Source organism: Oryzias latipes, chromosome 11 (assembly GCF_002234675.1).
Source record: "Oryzias latipes chromosome 11, ASM223467v1".
Classification (NCBI taxonomy): domain Eukaryota; kingdom Metazoa; phylum Chordata; class Actinopteri; order Beloniformes; family Adrianichthyidae; genus Oryzias; species Oryzias latipes.
Genome location: NC_019869.2, coordinates 9,450,474 through 9,469,815, shown reverse-complemented (window position 1 = coordinate 9,469,815; position 19,342 = coordinate 9,450,474). Strand labels below are relative to the sequence as shown.

At 37.5% G+C, this 19,342-nt stretch overlaps 2 protein-coding genes across 2 annotated transcripts; one reads left to right on the top strand and one right to left on the bottom strand.

The window, feature by feature from the left end:
• Positions 1–1,384: 1,384 nt before the first annotated feature.
• Positions 1,385–6,972, bottom strand: LOC101165404. Its single transcript, XM_011480807.3, has 4 exons — positions 6,630–6,972; positions 6,324–6,402; positions 5,527–5,748; positions 1,385–5,451 (listed from the first exon to the last, which is right to left on the bottom strand). Exons 1-4 carry the CDS (start codon positions 6,684–6,686, stop codon positions 5,054–5,056), a joined length of 756 nt encoding a protein of 251 aa, XP_011479109.1. The 5' UTR covers positions 6,687–6,972; the 3' UTR covers positions 1,385–5,053.
• A 2,491-nt stretch (positions 6,973–9,463) lies between these two features.
• Positions 9,464–19,304, top strand: klhl7 (kelch like family member 7). The gene is made up of 12 exons (XM_004073813.4): positions 9,464–9,907; positions 10,005–10,107; positions 12,289–12,382; positions 12,508–12,632; positions 12,701–12,876; positions 13,590–13,764; positions 14,981–15,123; positions 15,292–15,532; positions 15,629–15,830; positions 17,492–17,589; positions 17,677–17,860; positions 18,915–19,304. The coding sequence occupies exons 1-12, from the start codon at positions 9,779–9,781 to the stop codon at positions 19,087–19,089; spliced, it is 1,845 nt and encodes a 614-aa protein (XP_004073861.1). The 5' UTR covers positions 9,464–9,778; the 3' UTR covers positions 19,090–19,304.
• The last annotated feature ends 38 nt before the right edge of the window (positions 19,305–19,342 follow it).

The following is a 19,342-nucleotide window of genomic DNA, read 5'->3' as shown; positions in this document are numbered from 1 at the left end:
AGTTGGAGATAAATTTGTTAAAGTTTTTCCAAAATTTGTATGTGAATTCACAAGACCAAAATAAATGGGCGCAGGTTTCGGGTTGTTTCTGGCAGAATTGTGGAAACGGCAAATGTCTATTTTATATTGCAACAGTTGCGGTTTCAAATCAGATTTCAAAATAAGAGCTGGAATCTGTCAAACACTACACGTTTACAATCCTTAACCAAGTCAAGCAGGCTTCACTTAACATTCGCCATTTAAATACTGTGATAAGCAGACACATTTTAAGCGATTAATTATTTATCTTAGGGGATTTAGAGATACACAGGCTTGTTTTTTTTTTACATATTAAATGACATCTACTGGTTTGCACTGAGCAGGAATGAATTTTGACAGGAACGTTAAATATTACTCTGGAAAATAGGGCTGTAGTGCCACCTTCTGTTAGTAAATGGAGACACAAAGCCTTTGTCTGAACCAAAAAAACCAGGAACCATCCATAAATAGTAAATTAAAAATTAATAGTGTCATACACTTTAAACATGTACCGGTAATTACTCATATTAGTGTTTATAAGAGAAACATAAAAATATTGTTAGTTAATTTATTAATTTTTCAAACCAAATTTTATATACATGAATGCAGAGTTAAACTATGTTTTATTTTCTGAATTTCATTAATTTTATAACACTCTCAAACATATTAATACTCTCAAAGAGGTTGTAATTTGTACCACCCTGTTAGTTGATTTTTTTTCTCTTATTTTTTTTCATTTTATTTTTATTATTCTTTGTTTAGCATTTGTTAACTTATGCCTTACTTACATGCCCCTTCCTGTAACTATTTTGTGTTGAAATTTCATTGTGTTTTCATGTGTTTGGATGCACCTTGTCTACATGTTATGCAAGTATACTTAAATTCTTTAAATAAAAAAATACATTGGATTAATTGGACGAATTGGACATTCGACAAATTAATTTTTACTTTAATAAAAACCATACAAGAAGGAAACATCAGCAAAAATATGAGAATCAAGTCATGAAATCAAGAGAAAAATATAAAGTTGTAGATTTATGTTTCAAAAAGTAGTTATTTTACCAAAAAAAAAATCACGTTTTTCAAAATAAAATGTTACATTTAGCATTTAAAGTGTTTTAAGAAAGAAGATGAAAATTTTATTTCTTATTGCAGACAATCAAAGCACAGGGATGAATGTCACACTGCTTAAAAATCTCACTTAATCTGTTTTACCTTTTCTGTTAATAAACATTTTAATTTTTATAAAATTACAATATTACTTTTCAAAAAGCTCTGATATTTCCTTGTAAAATTACAACTTTGTAGGTAATACATTTATGAGTATATTCTTGTAAAATGTTGAAATATTTCTCTCATTCTTTTCTTTATTCTCATCTTTGTATTTATTTTATTTCACTCCACCATACAGAACACATTCAAGAGTAATACAATCAGATTAAACTGAATGCTCACAAATAATCAGTGAAAGCATTTTCATTAAAAAATTGATTAATTTAAGAATTGCTATATAAAACACCAAACATATGAGAGTTCTCAAGATTTTTAGAAAAAAATCAACAAACATTAAAACATTTTTATCATTTTTAATAAATAATATCTGAAAATATTGGTGTTATGGAGTTAAAACAGCATAACAGAGTTGAAGATGGTGACAGATTTGAAATGACATACATAATGCTAAATACTGATTTAGAGACCTACTTATTCATTAAATTCTTTTTTAAGACTTTTATGTATGTCATTTTATATCCAAAAGAAAACCAGATACAAATTGAAGCATAGTCTAATAGAGTTTTATTATAATGAGCCAAAACAACCAACAGTATATAAACAACAGCGTGAATCACTCAAGTGCAACATTCTGTAGTGTATGTATGTGTTTGCGAGTAGACATAAAAAGTCCAATGGGAGGTGTGGTAACAGTCACCCCTTTAAGAGACAACTACACTTTAGGAGCAAAATAATAAAATTCAAATGTGAGTTGATTCCGCATCTCTTCTCAGGACTTCCACATGGTGCTTAGTCACATTCAGTGGGGGTGGTATAAGTTCAAGAAATCCAAAAGAACCTATTTGACCCAATAGGATGCACGCATTTGATCTGCACCTGAATGTTTACGATGACACCTGGACACAAGTCATCATCATAGTTTAGAATGCACCATTTACCTATAGACTCCAGACTTCCCCAGTGCATTTTCACTAGCATTTCTTCAATCAAATCTAATCATTCAAATCTTTAGCATGGAACAGAAATCGTATTCAGCATGCATGCAAGTACGATCATTTTGATTGTAATAAATGATCATTTTTACAATAATGAAATAATGAAGGTATAAAAATCTTGACCTCGCCACACTTTTTTAACCCCCCGTACACTAAAACATAACGGGGTTGAGTCTGACAGGTGAGATTTTTTCACACTGCTGCTTCATGTCCTGACACTACGAATAGATCACATGGTATGCATGAAGAACAGAATTTAAATATAATATTCAGTAGAAGTTTTCTAATTTATTGTCATGTTATAGGGGTTGACCAAATCAGTTTCACAACATAGATGACAATAAATACATATAAAGGCAGACCTGACTCCCTCTGATGTCGAGAGGTCCAAAAGACTTTTGGGTTGGCACTTCCTGATGGATATGCACTTATAGATCACACATTTGTATTTAGTAGGGGGGGGGTCATTATATACAGGTTTGTGGTGTTACTCAACACAAAAATGATTTTAATTAATAATTAAATATTAATTTTGACCTCACAAAAAAACATTGCCAGCAAAAAAATACACAAGGAGCTTTAGATTGATGTAAAAGTTATTGAGTTTTTAAAATATTGTTGGTTGTTATTCTTAAAGTACATTTTCATCATAAAGGACATGACAAAATAATGGTGTCTAATGAAAAAAAACATTTCTATTATTATGTTAAACATTAAAATATATACTTTCATAATATTTTTAAAAAAGTATTAAAGAGTTCATATCAATGTATTGACAAATCTGTTTAACTATACATTTTAATGACCAATTAAAAATATATTTGAATAATAAAAGTAGAGACTTAAACTGTGCTATTTCCAAAGAAAGACGGCGATTTTTATAACAATAATGCAGACAGGGGCGCAACTACCCAACTTTATAGGGGTTTGCGATCACATTATAACCCCCACCACCACCACGCACACACAGACATAAATGCACATTATAAAACGCCCCATCCACCCCTCCTAAAGCTAAACACCCCTACAACACTTTCTTTGTTTAAATGTATAAACCGATTTACTCCCTAACTGATCTTAGATGTGGCCCAGAAACTTTTTGAGCCATTTTCAACCATTGTTGCCTCAACGAGTCCCCAGTTTTGTGAGGTGAAGGCCATTCAGAAGGATCTTCTGAGGAAGGAATTCACCAGCCCCCTCCTCTGCACCTCTCTTCTTCTCCCTCTTCATCATCAGCTGATCGTCTCTCTTTCTCGTTATCATCATCATCATCTGAACCTCTCTCCTCGTTCTTCTCTGTTGTGACTGACTTGTCATCTATGCCTGCACTTATTTGCAGAAGGCCACAGTGAAGCGGTGGTCAGCAGAACTTCGAACCAGAAGGAGCATCTGGGTTTTTTTGGCTTCAATAGTTTAATTATTCCTACCTGAAGTCATTACTGCTCTCTTTGATATCAGATGCATCACCAACCTCATGTCTGTGTGCTTCACCTCTTGCCTGTGTTCTTCTCCACTAAATCATATGGCCAAGCAACAATTATTTATTTTAAATGAATTAAACATCTTGCTAATGTATGTTTTCTAAAATGAAGAATACTATTTCAAAATGACTGACTTGGTATGAACTGGGTTTTCCCTGAACGTCCACCATAAGACCAACCTGTTTCTTTTCTCCATCTGTCCTGATTCTTTCTCTCCATCCTCACAGCTGTGTGATATTAACTTTGTGTTAGGAAGATTTTAAAAGAATACAGTGACTAAACTGTAAAAATGTAATGTAAAAATAGATTTTTTTGTTTTATTTTAAATTATATTTTTGTTGGATATCAGTTAGTGGTGGTATAGAATAGCATATATTTATTGTTGTTAAACATCTCCAAATGTTCAGCTAAAATCCAAAGTATCGTTCCGCCATAATGATTTTAAAAGCAATAGGCTGTAAACTAAATAGTCACTCAAAAAACAATAATTATCCAAGCTTTTAACGATATAAAAATAAAAACAAAAGCCCCATCTAAGCCACATCACACATACTCCTCCCTACTTCTTCAATTAGGAGCAGCTTTTATCATTATTTAGTGCTGTTACTATCATGCGATAAAAACCATTTCAGTTTATTGTTAAAGAAGTTATTTATGTCTGTCTGAAACAAAATCTGTACAAACAAGCTCCTTTATTTTCTCTTCATGATTATTGATACTATAAATCCTGCTCAGTATAGTTGCAAAACACTTGTGACCATTTTACTGGTAGCTTTAACCTGAATGTTGACAAGCCTGTTTTTATCACTGCTATAATGTACCTGCTGTCTCTCAACCATTTAGAAGAACTTTTCTTCATTCCCTCTACATCTCTGGCATTTTCTGTTTTGAGCCCTTAATTGTTTGTTTCTTTTGCCTTTCCATCTTTAGCGCACTGTCATCAGATGACTACATGCCGGAGCGCGCTCTCAGTGCACGACTCAAGGGAAGGCAAGGAGGAGCAGCTGAGGCGGGGGCACCCAATCAGTGCTTCTGTTACTGATCACATCATATCTATGTGCACAGCTTTGAAATTAAAAAAATACAAACTATAAATGACTTTCTAAACTTCGGTTTGGCGTCCTCTGTAGGCCTGCGCCCCATATACTGCATTCCCACTTTTTGCGCCCCTGATAGCAGATTCTGTACACTGATTGACAATTGTATTTTGCAGGTTGATATATTTTGGTAAAATTAATACTCAACTTGTGTAGAGGGTTTGCAAAGACTGTGTTGTGTTAGGGTGTAGCACACGTCTCAGATTAACTCCATTAAAGAAAAGATGGCCTACAAATGAGCCTTAGCGATCTTTTCAGCTTCTGTAAGGACTTCACCAGCCCGCTGCTTGTATTCTTGTATTAACCTCTGAGCCCTTCTCACTTCTATCATATTTTCCTTCAGGTTCTCCTTCAATCTTCCTTGCTCTTGGTAATTTTCTGCTGCTTCGTGCACTTGCTCAATCATTGTACTCTGGCTTCGCAGCAGCCAGCTAGTAAGCTCTTGAAGTGTGGTACTCTTTGAGATGGTGGCCTTGGCCCCATCAGAAATATATCTGACTTCATTCTGAGTGTGCTGCAGACCTGGAGGCAGCGGTTCTTCCTCAGTTTCACTCTCCAAACTGACAGGGACAACACTTAGAGAGAAGTCGTACCCTTTTATCCTTAGGGTAACCTTGAATCTTGTATCTGGAGTCAAACAAACACATCTGAATAAGCTTTAGCTGCTATAACATAATATATCTGCATATGTCTTTCACTTACCCCACTCCTGCATGATCTTGCCCACACATTCAGCGAGGCTCATGTGGTCACAGCGTGTGCAGTCGTATCCTTTTTGCAGGTTTCTGATACGCTCGACCATTGTCTCATAGCCTTCTTGATGGTCGTTGAAGGTCTGTGCCAGGTCAGCAAACCTTTCATCCAGCTCTGGGACATTCACCCGCCTCATCAGCAGCCTTCCGTTTTGCTTAGTATAATCAAAATCTAAACACCACAACAAAAACAGGAAAACAGAGAAATTCTTAAGCTACGTTAACAACGCCCAGGGCAACACGTGTTTAAGTCTGTATAATTTTGTGTAATGTGTTTTTCGGGCTTACGCGCTCAAACTCTTGCATTTACGTGTAGCTACGCAGATTTTTACGATCGTTTTGGGCTCTACGTAGACAAACTGCGTGGCACAGTGAAAGTTAAACCAGGTTGAAAATTGACCAATCAGAAACTTGGATGGATGTTTGAAAAATTGATCATGGAGGAAAAAGTAATAGTTGTGGTTTGTGGCCGTATGGAATTACAAGACACCAAGTCTTTCATATATCATATTAAAGCTTAGAAAGAAAAAGCTTGGAGCAAGATCCACCAGGTTTGCACTGCTTTGACATTTTTTGCACCAAGCCTCTTCCAACTGTAGGTGGTGGATATTCTAATTAATTATACACTCAAAGTCATATTTATTTCCATATTTCTTGTGATTATATATTTCTTCTTTGTGGGTATTGGTTGCTTCAAATAAACTAATTTCATGTAAAGCATGAATAAAAGACAAAGAAGAGCCTTACTATGTCCTGGACGGGGCTGTCTGGCCGTTGTTCCAGCTCCATCTTCTCCTTTAACATTGGAGTTCAACAGAGGCTGCCTCTAAAACATTTAAAATAACATATTGTTTGTTACCCTAGGCTTTAAAAATGCAGGATATTTGGACACACGCGCCCATTCCAATGACAGAAGAGCATGGGTACAAAGTTTTAGCTGTGCGTAAACATTAATAGACATAAGCAGTAGCAGTTCATGACGTACACATTAGTTTCTCTTCAGTGAAATGCAAACAGATATGAAGAAAACGATGTCCTTTTTTCTTTACAGACCTCACTGCTGGAGTTTTCGTCTAGGCAGCAGCAACAGCAGCAGAGAAAAGAGGACATTTCCTGCAGCTTTTGTAGTTGGATTTCGGGTCATTTATTCCAAACAATGCGTCGTTCGCCGCCAGCATTCCGTCTGACGTCAACGTCACGCGCCTCTCATCCTGCTGAAATGTCCGGTTATGCTTTAACTATACCTCACAGGTAACTGTGATAAACAGGTTCACCTGCAGGTGAGCTGTCGCATTGGCACGCACACAGCTTTGTCTGTAAGATTTCAAATGTGCATCATGTTTACGTTTTAATATACAAATTATGTAAAAAAATAAAAATAAATTAAAAAAAAACAAGGACAAAAAGCAGAGTAATTACAAATGCAAATTTCAAGAAACCTTAATTTAAAACTATAGTTAACAATATTTTAAACAGGTTATCAGGTTATGGAATGATCTTCTGCCACAGTTTTAAGAGGCCAGATCCAAAAACATATTAAAAAATCAAATACTATGAACAAAAAGAAATGTTGCTTATTTTGTGTATGTAGTTGTGAAATGGGATTAAGCTAATAAATTCACATTTGGTAGTGTTACATGGTGTAGGCATATGTTTTTCTTTCTTTTGGCACAAGGAAAAAGGTGTTTATTAATTGAAGGGGAAGAAAGATGACAACTATAATAATAATAATAATAATACATTTAAAATAAACTGTTTGTGTGTTTTACTGTTAGTTACAAAATAAATATAAACTATTAAATAAAGTATTAGTAGGCTAAATAGTAAAAATGCCACAGAAGTGTAATTTCAAAGGACAAGCAATTTTTAAGAAACCTCAATTACGAACTAAAGCTAAAGACAGATGTGTTAATACAGTTCATCATGGAATGATCTTTGAATTGAAGAGGCAAAATCATTAAACACATTTTTTTTAAATGCAAAAAAAGATATGTCAATATTGTGAACAATAAGAAACGTTAGTTATTGTCCTCTATATTTTATTATTATATGATGAGTACCATTTTACAGATCCCCCAAAATCAGTCAAAAAATTTATAGCTGACTTTTCTGCTATTTTAACTCACCTTTCCACTCTTTCACCCAGAATAATAATTTTAAGGGATTTTAATATTTAAATGGACAATGACACCAACCCCCTCACCAAAGACTTTGTTTCCTGTCTGGACAGCTTCGGTCTCACTCAATATATCAACTTTCCCACCCATATTAAGGGTCACATATTAGACGTTGTTTGCTGCTCGGGTGTTACATCTGTGGACTGTAAACCAGACCCCCTCCTGTATTCTGATCATATGCTGTTATCTTTTCATGTCAACCTCTCTGTTTCTAAATCCAATCTTCCACGCACCATAAGCTTCCGTAAAATTACGGACATTAACCTGGACAATATATCCTCACTCATCCATAGCCTGCCCAGTCCTGACAGTGCTTCCCCTCCAGAGGAACTGATCTCCTATTACAATTATAACCTCCATCATTTTCTAGACATTCTCGCCCCACTCAAAACAAGGTCTATTTCATTCAACGTTTCTGCACCCTGGTTCACTCCAATCCTCACACAACTCAAAGCTAAAGGTCGTCAACTAGAACGACTCTACAAGAAAACTGGGCTCACTATTCACAAGGACATGTCATCCAATACAAAGACTCCATCTCCAAGACCAAAACAGAATATTTCTCCGGTTTGATAAATTCCGCTAAAGGCAACTCAAAGGCCCTATTACCTTAAGACTGGAACTGTTCCTCCTGTTCTCAAAACCGCAGCAGTCACCCCATACTGATAAAAACAGGTTCTGATCTCACCAATCTCAATAACAACCGTCACCTTTCAACTCCACACCCACCTCTGTTCCAATAATTTATATGAACAACGCCAGTCTGGCTTCCATCAATTCCACAGAAACAGTCCTCCTTAAAATTACCAACGACCTTCTTCTCGCCGCTGACTCTGGCTTAGCTTCCATCCTCCTTCTACCCGATCTGACTGCTGCCTTTGATTCAATCTCTCACCCCATCCTTCTGGAAAGACTTCCAACCATTGGCTTCACTGACTTACCCCTCAGCTGGTTCCAGTGCTATCTTTCAGGCCGCACGCAATTCATCCAATTAAAGTCATTCACCCCTCCCACTGTTCCAATTACCACAGGTGTGCCCCAAGGCTCTGTCCTAGGTCCCCTGCTATTCATCATTTACCTTCTCTCCCTTGGTTATATCTTCTGTAAACACAACATCCACTTTCACTGTTATGCAGATGATACCCAGCTCTACCTCTCCTCCAAGCCTAACTCCACTCTTCCACATGCCTCCCTCTCCAAATGCCTTCTTGAAATAAAATCCTGGTTTACGGCAAGCTTCCTTAAGTTAAATAGCAAAAAAACGGAACCTCTCATCGTAGGAACAAAGACCACCCTAAATAAACTCCCTAACTTCTCCATTTCCTTTGATAACTGCTCCAATCTTCCTTCCCCACAAGTTAAGAGTCTGGCTGTCATCCTCAACAGCACTCTCTCCTTTAATGCCCACATAAATAACATCCCCCGGACGGCCTATTTCCACTTTCGAAACATCCGCCGTCTCCGCCCCTCTCTCAGTCATCACTCCACAGCCATCCCAGTCCATAGTTTCATCACCTCTCGTCTGGACTACTGCAACTCCCTTTTATCTGGACTCCCTTACAAAACTATTCACAAGCTACAACTTAAAAAAAACTAACTCTCTTGAACGTCTTCAGAAAGGTGATGCTCGACCATGAAGATGTGTTGTCATGTTAGCCTCCAATCTGCAGGGGGCGGTATAACGCCTTCGCTGTCTTTTGACTGCTAACAGAAACACAAAAAAGATAAATAAAAAATAAATTGGCATTGACAAAACAAAAGAACACCTACATCGTCTTTAGGTGAGCTTTCCACAACCAAATAGGTTTAGACGTATGAGGCTTTTTTGTACCCTTGGTGACAAACAGTTATTTTGAAGGAAAAAAAAGCGTAAACAGAGAAACTGCGGTGGTATTTAAAATTTAAATACTGCTGGTTTATTAGCTCGAAGCTCGAAAACGTTAGCTGCTAAATCTCAACGAGGAGCAGGCAAGGAGAAGTACACGCTGCCTAATGCGTCACACAAAATAAAAAAAATAGTTTGACATGGCAGGAATGGCTTCTCCAGAGAAAGCGTCCAGCTCCAAGAAGAAAGGAGAGAGAAAATGCGCCTCCAAAGAAGAGTACAGGCAGCTGTCCAGCATCATGGGAGTAATGAACAACCTACGGAAACAGGTGTGCAAAGGCGGGGGAAAACCTGTACAGTTACACGTAAATGTTGCGGTCATGTGTGTTTGTGAGTTAATAATAATGCCTCGTGTTTTGTTTCCAGGGGACACTGTGTGATGTGACCCTCGTGGTTCAGGGGAAGCACTTTCCTGCCCACAGAGTAGTGCTCGCCGCCGCCAGTCACGTTTTCAGCCTCATGTTCACCAGTAGGTTTCACACACAAAGCCAAAGTTCTTCATACAAACCTGAGGTTGAACATACGGGATTGTTTTATGGGCCTGTTTGTACAACCCCTAGTAGTCTTTTATTTGCCTATAGTACACAATAATTCCACAACAAACCTAAAACTCTAAAAAATAAACAAACTAAATTTCAAACGGTAAAAATCTTTATTCCCCCTACAAAAATCACAGATATTGACATCAAACAGATTTTTATGTATTACAACAAAGATTAAAGTGTAGAGAAAAAATAAAAATGTATAAATCCCCAAACTAAGCAGAGACCGGGACAAACAATGTGAACACACCTGTTCACCTTTTTGTAACCCTTCCGTTAAATTTTAAACCATAACAGCGGTGTCATCATTCCTATATTATTGTAATCAGCCGATGTGATTGGCAAACTCCCCAGAGATTCAGAGACTTCTCAGGGTTAAAGTCCTGTTGTCCAGAGTAAGCAGATAATTACAACAATTAGATTGTTTTCAAAGTGCAATGTTGTTGGACTTCAGCATGACTACAATCTCAGAGCTGACCTTCCAAGATTATTGATCGTTAAACTTGGAAACGTCTCTCTTCTCTCTCGTTTAAGTTCAATGAAGGGAAAACCACATTTTTATGCAACTGTTCCTTAAAAAATCTTTAGTTTTCCACTCAAGATATTTCTACACCACTTCAGTTTGATCGCATTTGTCTTTCTCTGACTATTTTTTACACAACCTGAGATGTATAAAATAATCCCCAAATAAATTACAAGAAAAATACAAGAAGGGAGAAGTAAGATTAGAAAGACATTATTTTTCGCATAGCTTAAGGTCAAATACCTGTCAATGTCTGACATAGAATGTTAGATATTAGATCTCGCCATAATTTGGTAACTCAAGAAATTAGATTTTGATTAAAATGTTGGTTTTAATTTACCGGTACCTAAGATCAAATATAGTTTGAGAAAATCTCAGACACGACCAGCCATATATGTATAAACATATAATAGCAATGACAGGTAATTATGACGGGGTTTAAGGGCCAGTTTACAAACAAAAATGTATTTTTAAATCACGACTTTAACGTTGTAAATTTACGAGAAAAAACTCAGAACTGTTACATTATGAGAATAAAGTCCTAAAGTTACAATCTTAAAAAGTTGTCTGTTTATCTAAGCCGTGCTTGAAGGTGGAAGATGTGGAGCATTTTGTGAAGCTTAATTTCCAAATAGGTTTAAAAAACAAAGAAATTCTGAACTTCTTGGTGACTCCAAATCAGATTATTGTCAGTGTAGCGGCTTTCCGGGGTTTGGTGTCGGTAAAGCAGAGTTTCATATGTAAAATAAGGAGCTCAGAGACACGTTTGGGTGAAGAGGACCGCTACTTTATTTTCCTTTTCATTCACATACCCAGAAGTCCATTTGTAACCTTAGGTCCTGGTACTGTCATGCGCAGAACACCAATGTGGAAGTAAACAGTGTTACATACGTCACCATCTCCAGATAAAACGTCCCATTTCAGCGTAAAACATCAAGATGAATGAAAATAGTCTGTTATATTAGCATTAGAATGTTGAAAATACCCAAAAGTGCTCCTCCTCAGATGGAGGCATCACACAGACTTAGAGATCTGGTCTTTCATGGAGGAAGAAAGGATTGAAGTGGACATCTGCAGGGACACCGATGTCTTCATCAACGGCTGCAGAGATTCTACAAGCCACCAATCAATGAATAAAACATTAATAAATCAAACAAATGAGCTTCCAAACATTTGTAACGTTATCCATCAACATGCAGCTCACCTGTTCAACTAAGTTTAGTCGGTCTGCCCTGCTGTTGCACGGCGTTCACTTGCTGGTGCACTGTATGCTCACTTCAACTTTAATCTGGTAAATTTACGACTTCAAATCTCGATATTACTTTTTTTTTCCTTTAGTGGCCCTAAAACTCTGTCGTAGTAATGAAAGATAAGATGGAAAAAATGATAAAAAATGTAACTCTCAGGAACTAAGCAAACATGTGTTTTAGCCAGAAAAATAACCATAATACAGAGCTGAATATTGTTTAATAATATTGTTCCCCAATAGGCAGCAGGTTTTTTTTTGTTAATGACCAATTACAGTAATGCATGACTCTTGTTTGTTGTCATGTATTCCACTTTTTCTTTTTCTCGTGGCTTCCAGCTAGGATGATGGAGTCGATGTCACATGAGGTGGAGCTAAGGAGTGCTGAGCCAGAGATTATTGAGCTGCTTATTGACTTTATATACACAGCCAGGTCAGAATTGGTGCCCGTGTCACTCGTACCATTCAGCATGACCATAAAGACATTTTTAATAACTTAATACAAAAAGTCTTCATTTGCCAATTAGGTTAATGATCAAATGTGTGTCTGTGTGTCAGGATCTCCGTGAACAGCAGCAATGTCCAGTCATTGTTGGATGCAGCTAACCAGTACCAGATTGAGCCAGTCAAGAAGATGTGTGTGGAGTTTCTTAAAGGCCAGATAGATCCCACAAACTGCTTGGGTAACAGCAGAAATACAAACAGACGTCATTCGTCATACTCGCCGCTAATCGGTATCTATTTGTTGCAGGCATCTCGGCTCTCGCAGACTGCATGGACTGCCCTGAGCTGAAGTCGGCAGCAGAGGACTTTTTCCAGCTTCATTTTACTGAAGTTTACAAACTGGATGAATTCTTGCAGCTTGATGTTTCACAGCTCACTCACCTGCTGCACCAGGACAAACTCACTGTCCGCTCTGAAGCCCAGGTGCACCTGCCATTTTCAGGCTTTAACGTGTGACACAAAGTAGTTCTAGGATGCGAGAGTCCCAAACTTCTTTTTAAAGAATCTAAAGCTTATAACATATTAGCAATGTGTAATTGATAAAGGGAATTAACTCTTTATAACCATTCGAATCCAAACTTTTCTTAAAAATTCATTGCATACTATTTGGTTCATGTTTTCTGCCCTGTACTTCATCATCATCCCACTAGGGGCAGTAGAGGGCTTTAGTGGTCATTTAAAATGGCTGCTTCCATGAAATCTCTAAAACACTTGACAGGGAAAAGTTTAGTTATGGTAATAATAACTCATCTGTTGTCATTCATTTTTTAAATAGACTACTTTATGTATTGATATAATGCAAAATTTGTTGATAATTTATTTCTCATGATACAATTAAACCATGTTAAAAATGTGTCAATCAAATTCGAGACAGTGGTTAAATAAGGTGCTTTATTCCCTGAACATTCGTGATAAGAATTTTGCATCTTACGTTTGTTGAAGCTAAAACTCACCAAATCACCCAAACAATCATAATTAAAACAATCCTTAACTCTGAAAAAACTTTTATTATGAGTAAATTGTACCAAATGGTTTAAAAAAAAAACTGAATCGTCTTTAATGTAATTGCCTTTTGCAGGATTTACAAGTTTTCATTGAGGAAACAAAGAACTGAAACCCTTACTCCTTGCTTTCAGATTTATGATGCAGCAGTGCGTTGGCTGAAGTATGACGTGTGCAACAGACAACAGTACATGGTGGAGGTTTTGGGATGTGTCCGCTTTCCTCTGGTGTCCAAAACGTTCCTATCAAAGACTGTTCAGGCCGAACCGCTCATCCAGGACAACCCGCAGTGCCTCAAGATGGTCATTAGTGAGTAAGAAGTGACGGGGAAGGGCATTTACAGCTCGGGTTAGAAGACATTCATCTTTAAAGGCCCACTCTGTTCCTCTTTTGATCTATGCCAAGTTCTCCTTGTGGTCTTTTAACTATGATTCTGCCATTTTTATACAAAATTGAAAAAACCTAGGACATAGTTTCTGCAGAGCAGCAGTAGCTCGTTAAAAATCACCTTGTGAGTTGTTGGTGCGGAGCAACCCCCCCCCCCCCTTCCCCTTCCCATTGCTAAGAGATCAGAGCAGGGAGCTTGTTGCCTGCCCAGTGTGTTTTCTACATCACAAATTTTCACAGATTTTCAAGCCGCATTTTTTTCATCTGCTCCTGATTCTCAACAATTTGAATCAAGAAATTCTCAGAAATGCAAAATTTAAGCTAAATTTTCTTTATAAATGTCCTCCATCAATAGAAAAAGGCCCAAAGAACATGTTAGAAACATCATTTTCATTAAAGTGAGTTTTTTAAAAATGTTTGATTTTCATCTGAATCTTTAAGCTTTTTAAAAAAAATAGTAATAGGGAAAATTGGCAAAAGTAAAAGGCTTCTCAGATTGGAGTCTATCAGACTCCAATCTGAGGAGTATATCATGTGAATGTATAGTGTAGTTAGTGTTTTCACAGTCCACATGTTGATTTAAAGAGCTATTTTTCAATTGATCTTGGGTTAATCATATTTATGATAAATTTATTTAACATTTAAACACAAATTCCTACTGATAATCACAATAACTAAGTAAAATATTAGATTAGATAAAAATTCCTGTTCTATAGAATAAAAACAGAGATTTGATCGCATTTGAAGATTTATGTAAAATTGTCAAACTAAACTTAGTCAGTACAAGAGACTCAGCACAGAAAAGATTGTTTGACGATGGTCTACAGCCAATCAGGATGCAGAACACAGCATGCTGCAAAAAAACAAAAACATGCAAAACTGTACAAAAAAAAACTGCAAAAGATGAACCGCTGTATAGCGAAAGACTACTGTACAATAACACATAAACATAAAGTATATTATTTACGTTCATGTCCAGTTTGTAACATACAGAAAATCTATTCTAGAAGGTAAAAAGTTTTCAGTTTTATAAGAGCCAGTACATTTTAGGAATAAAAGGCTTTTGTCATTTTTGTACAAAGTCCACATAAACCATATAAAGCTAATCAGCTTGTTTTAATTCTTTATTTTTTTAAAGGTGGGATGCGTTATCATTTGCTCTCTCTGGAGGACCGAGAAGACCTTGGGGAGAACAGCCGGCCTCGACGCAAAAAGCACGACTATCGCATTGCTCTGTTCGGCGGTTCACAGCCTCAGTCCTGCCGCTACTTTAACCCAAAGGTACCAGGAAGCACACAGTAGGCATGGTTTAGGACCAGACTGATAGATACATAAAGTAAAGTAAAGGAGTTTGACAACATCATTTTCCAAGTGCTTTATTTGTGAGGTAAATGTTCATATGTTAGGGTTAAATGAAATAAAAGTGACATACAGTTATTTTCCATGCAGGATTCCAGCTGGACAGACATCCGCTGCCCCTTTGAGAAGCGCAGAGATGCCACAGCCGTCTTCTGGGACAATGTGGTTTACATCCTTGGGGGTTCCCAGCTGTTCCCCATCAAGCGCATGGACTGCTACAATGTCCTAAAGGACAGCTGGTACTCGAAGCTTGGCCCGCCCACACCTCGCGACAGTCTGGCAGCGTGTGCCTCCCAAGGAAAAATATACACATCTGGAGGATCCGAAGTGGGTAAGGATGAGGAGGCAGCACCCAGGGATGCTACAACAGCGGTGCCATGACACGGTTGTTAGCTTTTACTGAAGTGACATTCATATGTGTCCACAGGTAGTTCAGCCTCAAACCTCTTTGAATGTTACGATACCAGGACAGAGTCATGGCAGGTCAAAACCAGCATGCTGATGGCCCGCTGCAGTCACGGCTCAGTGGAGGCCAACGGACTTGTTTATGTTTGCGGAGGAACGGTGGGAAACAACGTCTCTGGAAGAATTCTAAACAACTGTGAGGTGTATGACCCCAACACACAAAAGTGAGTGACGCTCAGAGCAGCTGCCAGGATTGTTTCCATTGCGCTGTTTGTCGCGCGTTTCATATTTTATAAGCTCAAAGGTGGAAAAATCTGTCGGCTGCTTCCTTACAGTCTAAAAACCTATTGCTGTTAATCTAAAACCTAAAATCTAAAATCTAAAAACCTATTGCTGTTAATGTAATGTATTTAGATCAATTGCTGTCATGGTAGATATAGACTCTAGATCTGTATCCATTTTTGTAACATTTGTAGTGAGTCTGATTTAAGCGGTTTGTCCAGAAAACCGTAATTGGCCATTTTTGCCTTGAATTTTGTCAAGTAATTATTGACTGTATATGAGAACTGGACCGAGTGAGTATGACGTCAGCCGTGCAAAATAACTTCAGCCGTCACGTTTTGGTGATACAGACGCCACCATGTTAGAGCCAGGTGTCGTCGGTAAGCAGTGATTGGTCCAAAATCTGTAAATTAAATGTTTGAAGGGTGGCTCCCCAGACATTACATTCTTTTATAGAGGCATCTGATTGGTCAGTTTAAAACTTTAATAAATTGCAATAAAGAAAAAAATATCATTAAAAAATTATAAAGAACATGTTAAAAAAGTTATTGGATTAAGAATGGTTATTCTGACAGCTGTTTATTTCTCAATAGTTGTCTTTGGGATTTTGGCTTCTTGGTGTCAGCGATGCTTCCTGTTTGGAACGTGAGGGGGAGGGGTCACTCAGTCGAGTTCTCATTTAAAGACAATAAAAGAATTATTTGGATAAGTTGCAATGGATGCCTATTTTAATTTATATCTTCACAAATGTTGCTGCACTACTGCTCTTTTTAAATGTCAGTAATACTAAGACTGAATTTTAACTCTTCAATATAAGATTGGAGGGAAGAAAAATGAATTTAAAACTAAGAAAAAAGGCAGATCTATGTTTAAACCGTGTTAATATTGCAGTAGAACCAAATGCTTCTCATTAGAGGTTAAAAGAGACAAAATGCTGGATAACTACATAAAACTGTAGCAAATTTATGATAAAGTTAAAAAGGCTTTCTTGAAATAAGACCAATGACTGTAAATGAGAACTGGACTGAGTGACCCCTCCCCCCTAGTGTTCCAAACATGAAGTATTGCTGGCTCCAAGAAGCCAAAATCCCATTTCTACTAAGAAATAATCTGCTATTACTCAGTCTAATTTTTTTTAATGCTTTTTTTTGTAGTGCAAGTTATTCAAGTTATAAACCGACCAATCAAATGCCTAAATAAAAGTACATGGTCACACTTTGAAGGTTTGACATATTTCATGTAGCCCGCTCTCAAGTGGTAGGGGTGTGGGCTTCCAACAACCTCACTCCTGATTGGCAAGAGTGGTTGCCATGGCAGCGTTGACTCAGACTAACTCGGACTAATCACTGATGACTGGCATCTGGAGGCGATCGTGTCGTGGAAGAAATGGCGACTGAATTGACTTTGTTTGGTTGGAGCCAGAAGCAAGGCATTTTCTGCGGGTGACGTCACACTCACTCAGTCCAGTTCTCATATACAGTCTAAGACGAAGACTTTTTGAAAGTATTTCTAAATTCAATGCAGCATCCTAAAAACTATACTCATAAGCACAAAAAGAGAAAAGAGGTCAAAATGAGGGTTGTTCCTAATTGCGTCTTTTCAGATGGAGGGAGCTGTGTGGGATGAAAGAAGCCAGAAAGAACCATGGATTAGTGGTTGTCAACAATAGGATCTATGCTGTTGGAGGCCAGGGGCCATTAGGTCAGAAAGCTGTTATTACTGGAGCCCCAACAGTGATTACAACGGTTGGTCTTTTCATGATATGACTCTCTTGCTGTGCTTTTGCAGGTGGACTGGATTCAGTGGAATATTACGACATCGCCACCAATGAGTGGCGCTCTGCAGCTCCGATGCCATGGAGAGGCGTGACAGTCAAGTGTGCTGCTGTGGGTGAAGTCATCTATGTCCTGGCGGGGTTCCAGGGAGTGGGGCGGCTTGGTCACGCCTTGGAGTACCACACAGAAACTGATAGGTTTGTATTTATAAATGTTATGCTGTTACTAATTATCTCTAGACAAAAAACAACCAGCAAAAATGACATTAACCCTTCAACACCAAAGATGACACCTGAATAACACACTCCGTTTACATCAGGGGTGTCAAACTCATTTTCACGGAGGGCCACATCAGTATAGTGGTTGTCTTCAAAGGGCCAGATATAACTAATACATGTAAGTAAATGTAATGAAAAATAAATGTAACTACTCCTTAATGTTAAATAACTCATAACTTTTTAAAGTGACAATTAAAGTTGCATAGAAAACACGTTTGCTTGTTACTCTAGCATAAATCCTTTTTAACCCTTGTGCTATCTTAGATGACCCCCCCCCCCCCCCTACATTGACGTGTTCTCCCTACCATGTCAAAGGTGGATAAAGGTGGAAAGATTTCATGTAATTCATGGAAACCAGTGAAGATCACAAATCATTGAAGAAAAAAGGTTCAGAGCACTGTCTAGTGGGTCTAGATGACCCAACTCCCAACGTTAAAGTGCCTAGGATAGTACAAGGGTTACATTGATTCTGTCAGGTTAGGTTATATGGACAGTGTTTAAGTCCTAATGTATAGTTGCCCAATCTGACATTTCAAGTCTGATTCCCCTTAGATATGAATGAATATGCACCATTTTTTATTTTTTGACATTAACAACTTGTATGCTCTCGTGGGCCACATAAAATTACATGGGGGGCCACATTTGGCCCACAAGCCTTGAGTTTGACACGTGGTTTACATGATCAACGTGAATCAGCTGAAAAGCGACTTTAGAGGCTTTTCTCTCAACCCTGCATTTTCTTCTGGAATGTTTTCTAATAAAAACATCTTAAGTTTGACAAAGTCCATTTGGCCATGTGTTTATAGGTTTTACTTTAGTGTTTTAACTGCTCATAACATAAAACCATTTCTGTTGCATTGTCTAACCAAATATTGTTCAAATCAAAAGCTGGTGGGCGTTATAGCTTCATTAAAAAACAGTAAGAGTCTCTTTGTTATTTCTGTACTCATGTATGCTTTCCTTCCGTTTAAAGATGGGTGACATACAGCAAAGTGCGAGCATTTCCAGTCACCAACTGCCTGATCTGCGTCGTTGACACATGTGGGGTCAACGAAGATGAAGACGTTGATCTGATAGATTCACAGCCAACTACATCCGCCGCATCCTCCACCTCATCTGCCTCGACTGCCTCAACCTCACAGAAATAAAGGAAGATTTTTAGTGGCCTGGCTTTATATTTTAGTATCGTCTTCATGTCATTTTTGTTTTATTGTAAAAAAGTTTACCTGTACAGTAGTATTTTTATTTCTTAAGTTACATTTTCCAGATTTGTTTAGATCTTGTGGTTGAAGTAACAGTGGGAAAACATTTTAATTGATTTATTGAAAAAGTGAATAAACACTAATAAAATAATGTAAATTCATGTTCTCCTCTTTCCTTTTCATTGAAATGTGTACACAT